Here is a 21,096-nt window from a genome sequence, read left to right as displayed (position 1 = left end):
CAACAAATCCTATATTAACCATAAGTGGACATGCTTGTTATGTCCATAGACCTACACGTCTGTGTATGGATTATGGAAATTGCACGTGAGAAATGGAAGAGAGAAGTAGAAAAGCGGGAGATTTAACCCACGGAGAAATAGGTTAAAACAATTTTTATGACTCTCGCACCCCCCACCCAACCCCCTTCGGATTCAGCTCTCCCTCAGCGCGGGTGGAGGCTGCGAGCTGCGGACTCGGTGCTGGAATGAGCAGTAATTGAGCCTGAGCCGAGCCCGAGGTAGCTTTCTCCTCCCGGTGTCATTGCTGCAGCCTCCAGTGCCCGGTCCCTAGTTCCTCGGCCACCTCTCTTCGCGGTGCAAAATCGTCTGAAAGACAGAGAAGCCGCCGCAGAAGTTGCCCGGCACTAGACTCCGGAGGCATTGGCTCAGTAACTTTTCACGTCATTTTCTGCTCTGGAGCCCCTTCTCGCGTCTCCGCGCCGCCTTTCGCACCGCAAATCACAGTGCTCATGGGGCAGGCGAAGAGCGGCTTGCGGCACTGAGCGGAACCGGACTCGAGCCCGTGATGTCCGGTACCAAATTGGAGGACTCCCCCCCTTGTCGCAACTGGTCATCTGCTTCGGAGCTGAATGAAACTCAAGAGCCCTTTTTGAACCCCACCGACTATGACGACGAGGAATTCCTGCGGTACCTGTGGAGGGAATACCTACACCCGAAAGAATATGAGTGGGTCCTGATTGCTGGGTACATCATCGTGTTCGTGGTGGCTCTTATTGGGAACGTCCTGGGTGAGTCTGGTCCCGGGCAGCCCTCCAGAGGACTGTCACGTCCCCTCCGCCCCAGGCTGCAAAGGCTCTGAAGACCCCTCCCTCCCCCTGGGATGCAAACAAAGCAGTCGCTGCTCTCCGGGTGGGGTTTCCTATTTAAAAAAAAAAAAAAAAAGTTTTCTGATTTTCGGAACCAGGACCAAGCCCTGGAATGGTAATCTCTTTTTCTTCAGGAGAAGAGGGGAAGCGCGTTTCTTTTGCGATCATCTCGGTTATAGGTGGCGAGAGCCGGGTAAGAACAGGGTCTCCAGGTGGATTTTGTTGAGTATAGGGAAATTCGTCATCCTTTTGTGTAACGTACGTAGTCGGGGATTTCGGGGGCTTTCTGGAGAGGTAAAGCTGGCAGAGGGCAAAGCCGTGCTCCTAAGGAGCGAGCTCTCAGTGGCCATTGAAGTCACAAAGGATTTGTGAGCTAGGTAGAGTGCCCTTTGGCGAGGAGGTTAGGTTCTGTCTGGAGGTGGTAATAAAAAGGCAGGGAGCGGAGACAGAGGTGAAGCACGGAGGTGCACTCACGCACTGAAGCTAAATTAAACAGGAACCATGCCAGGAGCCGGCAAGAAGGAGGGGCATCTGAGAAAAGTACCAAAGAGATCTCAATCATTCATCCGCCTTTCCATCCATTCATCATTCATCCATTCAACCACTCGCCGCCCCCCCCCCCACCCACCCAGAATGCTTGTTGCCAGGCTTGGGGAAATTTCGTTATTTATTTATTTATTTATTTATTTTTGTCCAAAGACAAGACCAAGCTAACGCTAGACTCCCTATTTGTCTCTGAGTTCGTATGCAAACATAGTTTTCCCCACGGGCTTCCCAGCTTGGCACAATTTGAGTGTTGGGGAGGGGGTACAGTGTGGTATGGGGCTGTGATGATGTAGTTTTATTAGGGCAGCTGGGGAATCCACTTAAAAGGAGCTTTGGAAGGGAGGGACGAGTTAACATGAATTGTGAATGGAAGGAGAGTGTACCTTGATGAATGGAGAGTAGGAGGCATTTCAAATGCAGAGGGCAGTGTGGAGGCAATCTGTTAAAAATGACAGGAGGAGACACGGTGTGTGTGGGGGGGGGGGGGCTAGGATAAGATGCTCTTGATTTTCAGTTACAAAAAGGGTAGATGAGCAAGGTGAGAGAGGCTGAGTGGCTTTGAAGTCCAAAGCAAAGAATCTGTAGCTGCAACGGAGGTGGTAAGGAACTTACCGGTTTTCAGCACTAATCTGATTTTTACCTTCTCTCCCCAAATGTGTCAGTCTGGTAGGAAGCATTCAAAGTACTCTCTCACCAATTCAGCAGACAGGGTAGTTGGTAGTATGTGATTGAGAAGCATTCTGGAGAGTTAGTATAATATTATCTTTTTTAAGAGAGATACAAATCCTCTGAAAACGTTTTTTTTTTTTTCTTTAAATAATACTGTATTGTTTTCAGGCACTTTTATTTTGTTGATGTTTTAAAGGTAAACATAAAGGGAATCTTTGGGTGATGCAAACAAGGTGGAAGAAGGTGAAAATACACACACTTAGGGTCCTTTGTTATAAAGGTAATTGTGTTAATAATAATGGTTTTCTTATTTCCCTTCATGGAATCCATTCTTAGAGTCACAACTATTAAAGCACATAGCCGCCAGCGTAGAAACATATCACTGTGTTATGTCAACACTTAATGATAAGTAAGTAATCTAAATTGAACATTCATCGAGTACCTACCATGTGCCAGACTCCTTCACATATACCTTCATTTAAACCTCAAAATAACCCACATTTGACAGAAGAAGAAACAAGACTTAGAGAAATGAAATGGCTTATTAAAGAACATAATTCAGGTTCAACTGCATTTCTTCTGAGCTCAGATCCAGAATTCTCCATTGGTATTCTACTCTACAGCTAGAAAGCATTGAGAGAATGAGTTCTTTGCTCCTTGTTTTCTACAAGCCTATTAAATGTACTTCCTGTTCTCTTTTGCATCTATGTCCACTGTTAATAAATTACCATGAAGGGTTAATGGCTCTGTCATTGTCGCCAACAAAATTCTATCCAGAGAGGAATGTTATTGCATTGCAGTAAAAATTTGACCTGTTTTGCAGGAATAGCTGCAAATCACAACTATTCCCCTTCCCTAATTTTTATTACAGGCTTAATCTCTGTGGTGAAATTTGTTTCCCTTTGCTGTTACTTTATTCTGGCCTTACACAGAATATTGATGCCTAGTCTTTATATTCCAACTGCATAGTTTAGGGGTACGTGTTTGCAAGCCCGAGGAGTGTTTTAGTCTCAAGAAGGGAACACCTCTATGTATTTCATAGTGTCAAGGAAAAGAGCACTGTCCACAGCCCCAAGTGCTGAAATGGCCAGTTCCATTCAGCTTAAAAAGAAAAATTTACTCAAAGCACTGGGCTTTCAAGACACTGACAGCTATTTTCTTAAGGACTAAATGACACAGAAATCCTCCCTGGTTGAACCGAAACCCATTCTTTACTGACATATTCCCTGAAAGTTGATGAAGTTTAAGTTTGACATTTAAACAAATGATCAGTGTCTCATTACTCACAGACAACTTCCTGCTCTTTGATATCACTGTCAAATTTGCAAAACGGATTAGATGGAGAATTGCTTTTTTGCCCCTTTGGTAAAAGTAATTTTATGCATAGAGTGGTAGGACAAGGAATCACATTATTCAAGCAAGATAAAGAGGCAACTATTAGGTATGAAGGTGAAAGACCACAGTGTGGGCAGCAGATGTAATCCCTGACCCTTCAGATCTACTCACCATTTGCACTTTCATGTAACTGACTACTTGGAAAATTTCAACCTTGTTGAACTTTCAGATATAATGTGATCAGTTAGAAGTCATTTCCCCTACAATGTCCTTTGTAAAATGATGTAACAGGATATGCCCTGAGCAGAATGACAAAGCCTTGATCATCTCCACCTCTTTTTCTTCTTTCCACAGTTCTTTTCTCTCATGTCCCTTCTCCCATCTGTATCATGTGTTTCTTCCCAGTGATGAAAAACATTTTTCTGAAAAAAAAAAATGCAACACAAGTCATTCAAAATAAGACAAAAGTTACCCTACATTAAATTTCATGAGTATATGCATTCTAATAAAAGACAAATGCATGTCTACTTATAGAATTTTAGGTCACAGGAAAGAAGATAGGACAGAGTTCTTTTTGGACACAGTGTTTTTCCAGTATCTTCAAAATTATGCCACATATAACCTGTTCCTAAGTATGTCTTGTACTATAGCCAAATAGATGCATTCAATTATTTGACCAGTACATTTTGAACAATATTATGTTTTTAAAATTAATATGTGTTGGGGGAGGGCTGTTGGGGACACTCGGAAGAATGTATTTGATGTTATTCCTACTTATTTTTCCTTGAGTTGAAACTGGACAGAGTGGTGGGTTCTAGTCAACTCAAGCATTAAACAGCTGGAGGAAATGAGCAAGTCTCTACCTATCTTACTTCTGCATTCAAAGATATCATGATTTCTTTTTAAGCTGGAATGCTTTTATCTTTTCTGTTGTTGTCTCCATATGAAAAATGAGGAGAACATTCAACAGTCCAGCTGTGCTTGGTGCTTCTTGTATGACCATTTGCATGTTATTGAACTCTCTGTTTTTTCTATTTGAAAATTAAGGTTGATAATACGGGCCTTATAGAAATCTTATGTATAATATTACATATAGAGAAGGACACAGATGTGTGTGTCTGTATTTTTCTTACACATAGTAGGCATTGAGTGCTAATTTCTATCCCTTCATTCCCACTATTGAAATCTCTCCCTGATGTAGTTTGCAGCTGTCTTCTGCTTCCATGATCACTCTGCAGCTCTGTAGCTCTTTACAACCACTGTTCTGCCTTTTTCTTAATTGAGATGTTTCCTAAAAGCTATTAGTAAAGTGGAGTTGGCACATGTTGCTCTCCTTTTCCATACTGGCTCCACCCACTCATCACCTAATATGTGTTTAGTGCCTTCATACTAACTACTTAACATTGCCTTCTCAGCTCTCAGTGAAAGTCATTGCTAAGTATCAGGATAATATTCTCTTTCAGCTTAAATTTGCTTGCACTGGGTCCTACCTACTCAGAGTTATGGGTTGCTGTTGGGCTGTTGTTTGGTCTGTCACTATTAATGTTTTAAATAGCATGTGTGCACACACACATACACAGGTAATATGTTGATTTAACTCAGTTGAAGTGCACTGTCTATTAAGGAATTTACCAGATAACATTTAAGTTAAATTGGGAGGATGAGATGGGTGGAAGATCTGTAATGGGCTGCCTATTACAGAGTTAATCATATGTCCCAGATATGCAGCTGACAAGAGTTACAAGTTTGTACTACTAAACTACTACTAATAAACATTTATTTCCTACTTCTTCTAAGGACCAGTTCACATCTGTGGGTGTTTCTAAACCCACCCTTTCCTACACAGGAGACAGAAGGATGTTAGAGATAATACATTACTCATTTCTGCCAAGACCTGATAGAAGTCATGAATGATGGGGGTAAAATGTAATAGTAGCCATGGAGCTTTAAACTTTTGTATTTTTAGTTACATAAAGTAAAATATGCTTATCTGAATAAGTATTAAACTGATGTCACCACACTTTGACTAAAAACATAACCACCTAGCTTTACTAGGTAAAATAAATCATGTTTTTTATTTATTTTATAACGAAGTGTTATTTTATAACAGAATCTCAGTGATAACTTTTAAAATGGTTACCTCATAGATAACAGCAACATGTGTCATTTACAGACAATAATTACATAATATATGCTACTGATAAGGTAAATGTAATGGATTCTTCCTATATTTGGAAAAAATGAGGAAATCGAAATAATGAAAATAATAACAATTTTCAAAAAAGGCCAAATCTAACACTCAAATGCAAATACAGTATTCTAGTGTTTAAAATTTCTTATTCTTTTCATTAAGACATACATATATGTTTTATATTACATATGTATATATTATATATATATACATACATTAATTTTCATCATTTTATATTCTAGAATATATTTGCAAATCATTAGGTACTGCAGCTATGTTAGCTGGAGTCTCACTCAGCTCCCCATATTCAGGAGTATCCACTGCTGAAAAAGACAGAAAAAATAATTTTCTGTCTTTCTTCTTACAGCATTATGACATAACTCAGAATTATAGGGATGCATATTCTATTAAGTACTGGCTTACTAATAGGAGTCAGTCAGTGACCTTTGATAGAAGAGCCTGAGGATTCATCTCTAGTTCCCCTTCTCACTGCAAAGGAAAATGAAGAATATTTATTGAGCACCAAATGCTAAGTCCTGAATGCTAAGCTCCACAATGTATATATGTATTTTATTGATGCCTCATAGCAAACTAAAAGGAGATTAATAGCTTTGTTTTACAAATGAGGAAAATGATGTTCAAAAGCTATTTTAACTTGTTCTGAAGTTTAGTCAGACAGTAAGAAGCAGAACTAAGTTTCAAATATGGATTGATCAGGTCCCATGGCCCAGCTGTGTTCCATTACTTCATCCTGTCTCCCTTGTTTCTCATCTTGACTCAGACAGAAACACAGAAGAAAAAAGAGTGGAAATGATGCTTAGATGTGCCCTCTAGACTATTTACAGAGTTGTTCTGGCATGTTGCCATCCTCTATCTCTGATAGACTACAGTTCTTCAGCTATGAGGATGAGCTCATTTGATAAGCTAATCAAGGTCAGGCTGGGGTTACTTTACAAGACAAAATTTCAAGGTAAAATAGTTGCTGCCAAAAATGCTTTTGCCTGTTTGGGATGGGGGTGGGGTGACTCATTGGGTAAATGTTAGATAATTGTGTCCAAGGATTATTTTGCTATTGAATGTGCTGTCTTTAGACACAACTTAAGACTGAGAACCTAAACATTTAATATATCAAATAATCCAAAGATATTTCTTTCCTTTATTGGTTTTCAAACCTACTCGTGTATTTTTAAAAAAAAAATAATTAAAAAAAATAACAGGTTTCTATTGATTTGATTGAATAAGTCAATCTTTATATCACATAATGATATGTTCCTGGAGCATAATGGTGTTATGTATGTCCAAAGAGCATTGCCCATCACACCAGACATGAAATGACCTTTAAATGCAGACATTGGAACACTTTACGACACTAATGGATGAAATACATAACATCTATGATGAGTCTTTTGAATTGCTGACTCTTTGGGCTGAGTTTATTCATTTTACTTTTGTTCCCAATGAGGGATTATCTTTTAACCAAGCAAATAGATATAGGATATATTTTGAATATGTATATTCTGTTTCCAACAGAATAATTTTCTTATAAACAAAAAACAAATTTTCAGAATAAATATATATATATACTTTATTCTTAAAAATATTTTGGGATTATCATCATTGAATCTTTTCCAGTAATTTTGTTTCAATATTAAATAGATATGAAGAATGTTTAATAATTATGCAGTATTTTACTCTTCAGAAGACATTGTTACATATATATTGTCTCACTTATTCTTCATAATATTATGAGATAGGTATTATTTAATGAATCAAGGACTTAAAGTGATTTAAAATTACTTAAAAAGTTTAAGTAACTGGAGATATCAAAGGATTATATGTCAGCTTGGGGAAAGCTTGCCAGTTTCCTGTATTCCAAGAGACCAGGTTAAGGGATGATAACCACCTTTGGCCTTTAGCTATGATGTCTTTGATACATGATTTTGTCAATGTTCTGAGTACAGACACACTTTAACCAAATTCACGAACCTGGCAAAAAAGAAAATAAGGAAAGAATTCTACTGTTTTGATTTAAAATAATGATTTTATTATTTAAAATTAATGATTAAATTAATTATTTAAAATGATTCACTTTTATGAATCTTAGAATACTTGAAGTCCATCCAATCATCATAGTCTCTTCTGATAGTCATATCTACATGAAGAGCTTCACTGGTTGAATAACTAGGTTATGCCAAAGCAGCAAGTAAACCCTAAATTTTCACTGGTTTTATGTCACAGAAGTTTATTTTTTGTCTGTTTAACATTTAATGTAGGTTGGAGAGTCTGTTTCATACAATTACACAAGGTTGAGGCGTCCCTCATGTTTTACGTACCACCTTAACATGTGGGCTCTGTTATAACCAAACTGGTTCTCAATGTTCCTGCATCAACTGATAGTCACACCCTGTGTAGCTCTTTTCACACTGTGCCAGAATCGGCTTCGATGACCAATAACATACAGCAGAAGTAACAGTATGTAACTTTAAGATAACATTATAAAAGGTTATAGCTTTTTTTAAAATACTATTTTGTTTTTCTTTTTTTTAAAGATTTTATTTATTTATTTGACAGAGAGAGAGGGATCACAAGTAGGCAGAGGCAGGCAAATAGAGAGAGGGCAGAGGCCGGCAGATAGAGAGAGGGGGGAAGCCAGGAAGCCGGTCCTCGATCCCAGGACCCTGAAATCATGACTTGAGCTGAAGGCCTAACCCACTAAGCCACCCAGGCACCCCAAGGTTACAGCTTCTGCCTTGAGTTCCTACTCTCTCTCTCTTGCTCTTGGACATCTTGCTATGGAGAATGTAAGGTGCCTTGTGAGCAACTCACATGGTAAAGGTTTGAAATATCCAGGCAACAACCATATAGGAAATGTGGCCTGCTAACAACCGCATGTATGATCATGGAAACAAATCCTTCATCCAGTCTGAGATAACATAGCATCATCCTCCCCTCAGCCCCTAGCTTTATTGAAACTTAGGGACACACTCTGAGACAGAACTCTTATCAAGTTTCTCATAGATACTTTAGAAGTTGTGAGATAATAAATGTATCTTGCTTAACATTTTTAAGTTCAGGGATAAGTTGTTAGGCAGCCTATAAAGTATCGAGCAGCCTCAGGATAGAAGAGTAAACTGAGAAAAAATACTGCCTCTAAACTACCTTTGCCAAATGTCAACACATGTCAGTCATGCCCATAATCATTTGGCCAAAGCCAGTCATATTTTATCACCCTAACGGCAAACAGGATTGGAAAGTATAAGGGAACACTGTCTTTGTTACAGAAAGTATAAGAGAACACTGTCTTTGTTTATGCAATGGGTAAAAGTATTTTGTAACATGCATGGATTCAGAACAAGGGGAGTTAGTGGAATTAAGTACCTAATGGCATAAGCCTAAGAGAAGCTGATAAGATACATCTGCTTCACATTTTGGATCTTGCCAATGTAAATAACATAAATATTGGGAGACTTTGTGCCAGTTACTGTGCTAAGAATCTAGGATACGATCATAGAAACCAAGGAGCCTACACTTTGGTTGAAGAGGGAGACATATTAAGAGATAATCTCAGTATAATGTGACAAGTACTCTTGATAGATGGGTTACAGGATGCAGTAGCATATAAGAAGAATACTTAGTTCCATTTGGGGGATTAGAGAAAGATTCAGGAGGAGATGACACCCGTGCTGCATATTATGTACGAATTCAAGTTACACAGGTGAAAAAAATTGGGTAAGGATGTTCTAAGCAAAGGAAACAACATGAGCAAAATCAAAGAGGCGTGAAATAGCATGGGCTATGAAGAGAATGCTAAGCAATTGGGTAATTTGAGTGTAAGTAAGTGCATGAGGAGAGTCCAGGGAAGAAGCTGGAGTAGTAGATGAGGATTGGGTTCTGAAACACCTTGTGTACCATACCAGAGATCTAAGCTAGCTTTGACACTGCAGTTTAGAGTGAGGCCTTTGAAGATTAAAGGAGAGTGCCATCATTAGTCTGCATTTCTCATGAGAGCATTGTAGGGGTAATGTAAAGAATAAATCTAAAGGGATAAATGTCTGTGAACTTTTTCACACCAGGATTTGTGTCCTGTTTGAGTCTCATTTAATCAAGCCTGCTTAAATGAAAACAAAATTTGATAATAAAAGATATAATCAATATTTTCTAGATAATTAACTCTAGGAAGCTAGAAATATCACTTTCGAGATCCATTATAAAACATTACAGCTTCTGCCTTGAGTGCTCACTCTCCCTCTTACTCTTGCACTACTTGCTATTATGTTGCATTAGGAAGAAAAGAAAAAAGCAGAAAGTGAGAAATGGAGAGGAAACAAGTAAAAGGAGGGAAGAGGAAAATGACTAAAATATAGAAAACCTGTTGCTATGTCTTTGTCTTCTTTGTAGACTATTTCAATGTGAGAAGTAGTTTCTCATTTTTAAAGCTTTAAAAAAAAACATTTATTTATTTTATAAGGGGAAGGGGCAGAGGGAGAAGGAGGATCTCAAGCAGACTCCACACTGAGAGTGGATCCCAATGTGGGCCCTGATCTCACAACACTGAGATCATGACCTGAACAAAAACCAAGAGTTGAACACTCAACCAGCTGCACCACCGAGGTACCCCAAGAAGTAATTTCTCCTTAAAGTAATTTTTCATATGTCTGTGTGTGTATACATGTGTATACATGCAGGATTAAGAATCCTGAAAGAGGTACTTAAGATTATTACATGCCATGGCTCTATTAACATTTTCTAGTATTCTGTATAATTTTTCACTAAAACGATTTTTGTAATGACTTATTTTTTAAGGTTTTGATGGGTCACTATGCTCCTAGTTATCCATCTTTTTGGCTTTTAAGTCATTTTTTACATCATACTGAAATTCAAAAGATAAAAATTTGAGACCTGATGAAAATTTTTCATCAACTAAAATTTTTTCCAACTAAAGCCCCAAATTTTTACTCCAAATTATTTGTAACTTTCTAAGTATGTTCATTTGAAAGTTTATCTTAAATGGGAATTTCATCATGCAAATAATTAAAATGATACTATATTGACCCCAGGATGGCCCTTAGGGAATTACAGGGAACATTTCCCCCCAAGCTGACATGGTAACACTACAGAATTTCTAAAACTGTGGTTAGTTTAAAACGCTTTTTTTGCTATTTTTCCTCACAATGAGAATACAGAGGTGATTAAAAATTGCAACATTCTTTTCTAGATTTTCGGAGAGTTTTATTGCTTCTCTGCCTTTTGGCTAAGATCAAGTGTAAATTTTCAGAGAGTTTTTATTCTTACGTAGTGACTATAAAATGAATATATAAAACACGTGGTTTACAACCATGTAGGACTTTGATTTTATCACTACATTGCTAGAAATGGGGTCAGAAAGCCATTGTCTGTAATAATTTATTTTATCAATTTAGAATGAATTTGATGAGTCATCCACTTTGGTAGAGAACCATATGCCTTATAAATATCATATTGAAGCCAATTTGTCTTTCTTAAAATATGCAGGTCGTGGTGATCTTTCAAAGACAGAAGTAGAGAGGTATGGTTAAGTGCTTATCAAACAGTTTTGTCATTGTGTAAAACTGAGTCAATTTTTGGTTATAAAAGAATGGTTAAAAACTTAAATCTCTCCAATGAAAATACTTACTATAAAATTTCCCCCATCTTAGAAAGCTCAAAAAGAAATACATTAACAAATTTCACCAGCTGGTGCAGGAAAAAACTTCATAATTATTGGGACATTTATGTGCTCGGACTTGATTTATATTGTAGACACAGGAAAGCCTAGAAAGACCTTGTTCTTTGAAGTCATCAGAGATGGTGATGGTGACTCATAGATTCCTGAAAGTCAATAAGGTTACCTAGTTTATAAATCTATGTGTTTTTCCCCCAGGCATGGTGAATTTTGCAACTGGTCAGATGGGAAACAGAAATTAGTGTCAAAAAGGGGAAAATAAAAATTTAAGAACTTAAAAACACATACAAATAAAAACACCTGTATACACACAGGTATTTGCATTATATGACTAATATGACTTTAATACACCCTCATTTTTTTTTTTTTTGGTTTTGTTTTGGGTTTTTTTTTTTTGTTGTTGTTGTTGTTGTTTTTGTTTTTCCATCCAGGATTAAGAATCTACCTTCCAGGGCACCTGGGTGGCTCAGTGGGTTAAAGCCTCTGCCTTCAGCTCAGGTCATGATCCTAGGGCTAGGGTCCTGGGATAGAGCCCCACATCAGGCTCTCTGATCAGCAGGGATCCTGCTTCCTGCTCTCTCTGCCTGCCTCTCTGCCTACTTGTAATTTCTGTCTGTCAAATAAATAAATAAAATCTTAAAAAAAAAAAAAAAAGAATCTACCTTCCATACTTGAAAAATTCTAAAAACTCTATATAATCCCTTGACTTTGACAAACTCAAGAGATATTTTCAACTATCCCCTGAGTAAATGAACTAGACTTTAAGGATACAAAGGGAATATAGACTTTAGAGATGAGTAAGTCCCTGAATGAATATCCACAATGTAAGAAGGAGTATCCTCTGGGTGACCCATCCTTCCAGCATCATTTCTTTTTCTTGAACTGACTCCATGCATTCCTGCTTTAGAGTTTTCACAATTTATAACCCCCTCTGACCCTCTCACAGCTGGCTTCTGCTCAGCTCACCTGTCACACTTTCAGAAAAGGCCTCTAAGAAGGCCTACGCTGGATCCCTCTGAGTCCCTTTTCATGTATTGGGATGCCATCCTTTTTTATTTTTGTCGTAGAATTTATTACTACATGAAATTATATTATTGGTTTGTCAGTTTTTCTGTTGTCTCCCTCAAGTCACGTGTAAGTTCTATGAGAGCGGTTTCTTTTTTTTCTTTTTTTTTCTTTTTTTCAGGTATATCCTCAATGTCTAGGACAGTGTTGGACGTACAACAATTTTTATCTACCAAATGAAATACTGGACTTCTACCAGGAGGAATTCCTTAGGAATAATATTTATTTATTAAACATTGCAGGCTTTAAATTCCTTTTACATAAAAACTAAAAATAAAACCTCAGTAATTTGAGTTTTCAAACATCTTAAGGAATATGCACATTAAAATAAATATATAATTATGAGAGTAATGATTATGAGAGACCAATTGTAAAATTTCTCCCAGTAATGAGATGTCCTTGATATTACCATGATACTATTCTGTTCTTCCCGTGAAAAGGAATGGGATTTATAGACTATGGCAGGTTTCTTCATCTTTTCTCATGGAAGTTGAACCACAATCCTTCCAAATAGCATGACATATTTCTTCAATAACTGAGAAGAACATGTAATATACAAAATCCTTAATTAAGCTGTGTTTGTTTCAAAGCAACTTTCAGTAGTCTTGCGTGTTTTATAAAAGTCTAAGGAAACATTCAACCATTGGTATATCCAATGAAATAGAAGAGATGAGACTGAATGTTATGGTGATTCTGCACTCCCTGCAATTTAAAAGACCAAAAGTATCCCCCCACCCCGAGCCCAGGATATTTCAGAAATGCCCACAAAGTCTCAGGTTTAGGAATTCTTTGTCATTCTTTCTCATCCCGTGACTTATGTCAATTTTGATATACTACACTGTTCACACAATTGAAAAAAAAAATCCTGCTTTCAGGTAGAGGGCAAGAGCAATGTCAGTAATAACCAGATACTTCTAGACATTTCATTTAATGAGGGGTAAGGAGACAATAAACTCTTTTGACTAATTTCAGTCTTCTAATTCCTGAAATATCCACCAAATTAAAAATTTTTAAAAATTGAAGTCAGTTGTGGGACACTAAGTGTCTCTGTCTGTTAGGCATCCAACTCTTGATTTTAACTCAGCTCATGATCTCAGGGTCATGAGATGGAGCCCCACATGGGGCTTATGCTCAGTGGGCAGTCTGATTGAGATTCTCTCTCTCCCTTTCCCTCTGCCCCTCACCCCACTCATACACATGCTTTCCCTCTCTCTCTCAAATAAATAAATAAATCTTGAGGAAGAAAAAACTTATGTAAAGTCTTGGGAGGTATGGCTAGTTCTAGCAGATCTTTGACCTACTGACCAATTTTATTAATGTTTCTTATATTATGAATCATGTGAATTCCAGACATGGTAGGTTTTTTTTTTGAATTGCTATATTGCTCTAATTACTAAGTCTTCTACCAAACATTCTATCAATGTTTGCCATCCATTGTCTTAGTTAATCCTACAACAACCTGTGATAGGGCTATTGTTTGCTCCTTTTTCCCAGGTAGTGAAATTTAGTATTAGAGAGCTGCTATCATGTTAGTTGTTTGAATAACTACATATTATCACTTGGCTTCCCCTTTTCTGAACAGTAGGTAAATACAGATATCTGTTCTCCATTTCCATTCTTCCATGGATAGCATAGCTATGCTACTACACATAGCAAATTGAAAAATATGATATGCATAATATAAGGAAAATACAAATTCTCATGCACATTTTTTTGTAAATTCAACTGAAGTTCCAATGTTTAATCAACACTGCCTTGGTGATCTGTAAGTCATCATCAGTACCCAGCCACAGAAATGGAGGGGAAGAAGAGCAGTAGCTAGTCAAGCCTAACATAGATTTTCTGTCGTGGTAAACAGGAGTTCATTAAGCCTCTCTGAGTTCTGAGTCACCATCAACAACAATGGCAGTATCTACAGATTGCTAGTTTGAGGTCATGCAAATATGTCTTTGTGATCTAAATGGAGGTAAAAGCAACAGAGAGAATCAGCAGTCTCAGTCCAAATGTAGCAACAAAAGGCACATACACCAAAAAATAAAGCAATCTTGCACCAATACACTGGTTTTCTAGGGCTTATCTAATTTGAAGCTATTTCCTTTTCTTATTTCATTCAGCAAACATTTATTGAACACCCACAGCACATAACCTATTCTATTACATTCTGTGGAGGAAATAGAGAAGTGAATGAGGCATGGTCCTTACCTACAAGGAATTTCTAATCTTGTAAGAAAGACTAACATGTAAACAATAAACTATAGTATGAGGGTTACTGAAATGGCATATGTTAAATGTTAGAAACATAAAAGTTGAATCTGATTTGGGGTAGGAGGTACTTTGTCACTGTGGAGGTACCATTTGAGGTGTTTTTGATATAAGAGCATGAGACTTTTGAAAAGTTCCAAAGGTTGGAAAGAAATGACACCTACATTGATGAAGTGATAGGAGTAAATTTATGATTGCTTGTAGATATATAAATAACTTTGCTGAAACATCATCCAAGGAATTCCATTAAAACACAGGGTTTCATGAACTTTTCTGGGTGGTTTCAAAAAAATAGGGACTTTAAGTCATCTCCCTTAATGCTTTGTTTTACTTCCACAGTCTTTATTTGATGGGTATCTGCTCCAGTCTTACCTGTAGTATTATATCATGATGGACTGGAGTTTAAAAGTTTGACATCTCTGGAGTTATTTGGAAATGCGTTTTAATATATCTGAGCTTCCCAAAGAAAAATTAATCTAGGGCAATGGTAAAAGTGGGTTGAAATTATGAGAGGCCAGATACTGGGAAGATAGTTGAGTCTATTGAGTCTGTTGAGACTCTTTAAGAAAGTGATTATGAGAGTAAAGGAAATAGAATTGAATACAGAAAAAAGGGAAAAAAGTATGAAAGACATTCTGGAGGGAGAAACTAGCAACTCATCAGATATAGGGATTGATAGGAATGGAAAAGAATCCTCTGAATAACGGAAGTTTTTTGTTAAGGTACAATGATTATCTTATTTGTCTTTTTCTTAATGTAGAACATAGAGAAAGAACATCAAGTGTCATTAGTAGAGAAGTCATGATGAATTTGGCCAAGGCAGGTTTAAGTTTCAATTGCTAGAGGAGTACACATGTAGATCTGTCCAGTAGGAAAGCGGGCTTGCTCTCCCACATGCCATTCATAATTAGTTTGCTACTCAGAGTGATGTTTTTCTTTGTGGCTATGCAAGCAATGTATACAGTTCATGTGAGAATTACTTAGCGTCTTCTGAAATAATTGAAAGCATACACAGGATATACATTTCTTGATGGGTATATCAAGTGGCAAAACATTTTTTGCAATGCCTATTGAAATCACTGGAAAAAATATATAAAATATACATTGACAATAGAATCAACAGCATATGCAATATATATATAATATACATATATAATATATATTGACAATAAAATCAATGGCATATGCAATTGCTGAGAAATTAGTATATATTAGTATATGCAATTGCTGAGAAATTGCGTATGGGTGTGAGAGAAAGAGAGGAATCAAAATTTTCATATCAGGATTGGTGGTGGTGTTGTTTATTGAGATATGAGACCCTGCGGAAAGGGGCAGATTGGAAGCAGAGAGGGAGAATAAAAAATTTGGTGCCATACTTTTTAAACTTGAGAAAGTAAAGCTAAGTGTATAATGAGCATTTGAATGTGAAGTCAGGAGGTTAAGTAAAAAGTCAAGCCAGGGCATGAAGGAGGACACTTGATGTAATGAGCCTTGGATGTTATATGCAACGATGAATCACTAAATTCTGTCCCTGAAACTAGTAAGACATGATATGTTAACTAAATTGAATTTAAATAATTGTTAAATTAAAATAATAAATAAGTAAATAAATAGTATTATAGTGCATTGAATATGACAATCCTTGCCATAGGAAAAAATGAAGGTAAATCTTCTATTATTTGAGACCTCCTATTTTTGGAAGCCAACTTTCAAAGTCAGGTAGTTGTACATTTGACACAAATTCAACTGTGTCAATAAAGACATATCAGAAGAGAGAAGGTTAAAAGACCTGATTTGAAATGTGATTAGGCAGAAAAACAAGAAAATGTAGGATGATGGCCAATAGGAATTAGAGGAGAAAAAGGAAGGGCTAAAATGTGCCAGTGCTCCCAGTTCTTTCAGTGATAACTTTGAAGTTGTAGGGGTTGAAAAAATTTCCCTTATTCCTAAGTTCTTCAACTGGTGTAATAATTAAATTCACAGAAAGCAGATTAATAAGAGGAAAAAAAATTCATAGGTATGAGAGCCCCAAAGATATGTGACCCAAGGCCAAGTTGGTCAATTGAGGTTTGTATGCTATCTTGAACTAAGGAATGTGATAGGAGCCCAGAGCTTCAAAGGGGAAGAGGGTGACTCACAGGACAATAAGAAGACCAGTTGTTTAGTAATTAGATGCTTGTGCTGCATTTAGATAGGACTTTCAAATAAAAATTCATCTCTGGTGATAGATCTCTTTTTGGACCAGGCCCCCTTAAAAGAATCCAAACTCTTTTAAGTAGTTAAGGAAAAGATAAAAAATATTTTTCTTGGTGCATCTAGGTAGCTCAGTTGGTTAAATGACTGCCTTTAAGATTGAGACCTGCATCAGGCTCCCTGCTCTGTGGGGAGCCTGCTTCTCCCTCTCCCTCTGCCTGCTATTCCCCCTGCTTGTGTTCTCTCTCTGTCAAATAAGTAAATAAAATCTTCTTTAAAAAAGTTGTTTTTTTTGTTTTGTTTTTTCCTTGAGTTTTCTGCATGTTGACTGTCTTCAGCTCAAAATGAGCCTCATGCTAAGTGGTATATTTTGGGGTCACGTGTTCTACTCTTTCAAAGTAGTATTTAGTTATATAACATTTTAAGCAGAGATATCCATGTACAGATTGGCTCAATTTATTATTATAGTAGTCAGTACACAATTTTTATCTATACAAATCTATACAAATATTGCTAAATATAATCAATTTAGTTAATTAATTATGTCATGGAAAAGACTGGAGGGTTGTTTTGAGAATGAAAGGTGTTTTACCACACTAAGATATGTGAAGAACTGTCTCTGATTTAGATCTAGTGGTGCTGATTTATTAAATAATAAATATTAGGAATTGCTGGTCACAAAAAAGAGATGGTAGGATTATGTGAAATTCTAAAAACATCAAAAAGTTTTTGGCAATAATATTGAAAATATGGAAATATTGCGTAGATGTGGATTAAGACAAGGAATAAAAACCCTCCTCCAAGGACTTGTCTACACTATGATTTTAGAAATGTAATTTTTCACTGAGATATCCTTAATCCTCTGTATGGAGACAAGGAGGAAACAGAAGACTCTAGCAAATTCTATGTAATCCATTGCAGACAGATGATTACCTACTTTTTTCTTCAATATATTCAAGTTTATAAATATCCTACCTCCGAAGAGTAGCTGTTACAAGAATAATGTAAAAAATTTATAAAACTTGAGACATATTTAGCTGTAGTAGGTTAAGGAATAGACATTTTTATTTTGGACTACATTAACTCATATTTGGATTATTTAAATCTAATTTTTTCATATATATATTGCATACATACATAAGAACTTATGTATACTAACATGTACTTTAAGGTGTTATTAGAGTAATTTGTTACAGATATTTGATTTTCTTTTATTTTCAGCTCAAGTAACTTAAATGTAAACCTTCTATTTTCATTTCTAGAAAAATATTTATTGTTGTTATTGTTGTTGTTGTTGTTGTTTTACTATCTTGGCCTTTAGTAAGAATGACATTTAAAAACAAATAAAGAATAACAACAACAACAAAAACCAAAAAGGAAATAAAGCCATTATCTTCAACATTATCTGCAACTGGATTCCAAATTGTCATTTTGTGCTTACTTAGAGTATTGATAAATAAAATAAGTATAGATAAAACAATTTAAATTCATTCTTTATAAAATTCAGATGTCTTCCTCTTTTGCAGGTAATGTCTAAGTATTATATATTAATCTATATATCCTGAATATAACACAAGAATAGGATATATGTTGTAGTTTTTGTGTCCATTTTTCTATTCAACATTATAATTAAGTGTTTAAAGTTCTGTTTTTAGCATTGTGTGAGTATAAGAAAACATGAAAGAAGTGAAAAAAATTCACTGAAAGTTTCTGGATAATAATTGCAATTTCATAGGGACTGATGCCTTTGGAAGGTCATGGGATACCATTTTCTCAAGAGAAAACATCAGTACCTTGCAGCCTAGATACTGATAATCTCCAAAGTTCTAGTCTGGGTGGTATGCTACTGTTAAGTGGTTATAATTGAAGAAGAAGAATGAGAAAACCGTCATTCATTCATTCATTCATTCATTCATGAAGTAATTATTGTACATGTTTTTATTGCCAGTCATTCTCCTTGATACTAGAATGAAATAAGATAAAAGACATATCATGATTTTCTTCAAAGAGTTAATAATCTCCTAGAAAGGACAGAAATGCAATATATTACTATGGGAGCGAAACAAAAACACAAAAGATGGGGCAACAGGAAGAAAATGACAGGAGGGACAGAAGATGAAGCAAAAAGTGCTGCAGAGACACAGCACAAACAAGGTAAACTTTAAAAACATCCAGCTTTTCATTTCCTCAAAAACGTCTTTGTCCTTGAGACTTTTTTTCTCCCTTCCACTCCAAATGTTGGGATTTAATCACCTCTCTGGCAAACCACAGTTTATGAAGGAATTCCCACTGCTCCTATCCTAATCTAACTGTTTACCTGTGAGACTTGATTGAAATATTATAATCTTCAAATTTCTCATCAAATGTAATAGTTCGGTTGTTTTATTACTAAAAATCGGTTTTTAAAGAGAAGTCATTCAGAGCTAGCCCGGCTGGTTTTATCAATGTAAGACTACAACACTACAAACTTAATTCCTTTAATGGATATGTTAATACCATTTGCTTTCTGACCTCTGCATGTCCTTTCCTTCTCTGTTGCTGTTTTACTGCTGGTTCTCAGCTTGTTATCACCTTAGCAATGGAATAGAAATGAATAAATCTCAAAATCATTGTCTGCCCCTGTAATGCTGGGTAAAGTTTTACTTTGTTCATAACATTTTAAAATAGTGTCCTAAATAAGGTTTTTGTTCATTTGTCTAGATTCCCTTTATTTTTCATGGTCATAGAGAGTTGAGATAAAAGGACCATATCTTCTACATTTGTATTAGTAACTTAACATTATGAAAGGGAAGTAAAATCTCACATATATTAAAATGAGAGTCTCTATAACTAGCTTAAATGCTTGTTTTTCTTTATCTGCAGTAAGTTTAAGAATGATAATATTGGAGACTTTGGTCATTTGCAAGTTCATTTAATTAAAGTTCTAATAGGACAAAATATTTTATGCTGATGTTTTAAGTGATTATGTGACTTTTCTTTGTAAGAAATTAATGCTTTATTTTTGAACAACGTAATAAAGAAGTAGAATTTATTTTAAACGTTATACTTTTATATTCTAACCCATTCTGTTTAAAAAATAACAAGTATGTTTTATAGAGACCTGACTCATATAGTGGAATTTTGAAAATAATTCAGTATATAATTAAAAATAGATATTCATTTTCATGTTTCAAATTAGAAAATATATTTAAGATGCTAACTCTATGTATTATTCTTACTTCACTATCAATACAGTGAATCTTAAAATATTAACATTAGAACCTAATTTTATAATAAGCATGATGAACAAAGTCATAGAAATAAACTTGAGATTTACTTTGGGAGATTCTATTCTGTTCAGTTTCTGAAACTTTGATATTTAATTATATGCCTTTGTCACTGAGCAGGCTGGAAATATGACTATTGGGATACCAAAACAATGAGGTATTAATGACAGTTCTTTATCATTGAATCTGAGGGGTTTTTTTTTTTTTTTTTTTTTAACAAAAGAGATGTTGGCCTCTTGAATTTCTATAAAACTAAAAATTGTATTGTTTTTAATGAAAATATAATCATTTGGGAAGACAAGATTAGATTAAAAACAAACACGGAGTGATTCATATAAATATTTAAAAATTTAATAATGTAGACAGAGACACATTGTTTCTACCAGTTTTGTTTTCAAGTAAAATTATTACCAGAAGCACTCTGGAAATGATGATTTTGGAAGTCACTAACTTTCAGAATAAAGGACAGGAAGGGAAAAGAATGAATGAAGAAGATACCCAGTAATAGTACAGAACACAAAGGGTAAATGAATAAAAAACAAAAAAATCAATAGGAGGTTGACTTTTTTTTTTTTTTTTTTTTTTTTTTTTTAGATAGAAGCACCACAGTATAAAACACCTCAGGGAGGGAAACATTACGCGTGGGCGCAGCGCACGAGTGCGCGCTCACACACACACTAGTAAAATGAAAGGGAAATGTACCAAAATGATTTGAAGACTAGCTTAGAACTTTTTAAATGTATTTAGGTAAAGGTGTCTTGAGAAAAATATTGTATCATGTTGTTCTAGGTACCCAGTGAAGATGAAACCAGAGGATATGGCTTAAATTAAAATCAGAGAGACTGGGAGTAGTGAAGACAGGCATAGAAAGAGTATAGAAGTTAAAAAGGAAAGCAATCCTATGTATCTCAATAATGCCTAAAATGGCAACAATTTTAAAGGTCACTATAGCATAGAGATCTGTTAATAGAGGCCTACTTTTTTTCTTTCCAATAACCCATT

General features: G+C 35.7%; 1 protein-coding gene across 1 annotated transcript in view; it reads left to right on the top strand.

The window, feature by feature from the left end:
* Nucleotides 1-565: 565 nt before the first annotated feature.
* The window catches only part of HCRTR2 (hypocretin receptor 2), a 108,689-nt gene continuing 88,158 nt past the window's right edge, over nucleotides 566-21,096 (top strand). Inside the window, exon 1 of the mRNA XM_059399035.1 lies at nucleotides 566-788. Coding sequence (XP_059255018.1) covers nucleotides 566-788 — 223 coding nt within the window. The remainder of the gene's footprint in view (nucleotides 789-21,096) is intronic.

The sequence above is a fragment of the Mustela nigripes genome, chromosome 5, assembly GCF_022355385.1.
Source record: "Mustela nigripes isolate SB6536 chromosome 5, MUSNIG.SB6536, whole genome shotgun sequence".
NCBI classification, from domain to species: domain Eukaryota; kingdom Metazoa; phylum Chordata; class Mammalia; order Carnivora; family Mustelidae; genus Mustela; species Mustela nigripes.
The sequence above is the reverse complement of the archived record's forward strand: the minus strand, read 5'-3'. Positions and strand labels throughout refer to the sequence as shown.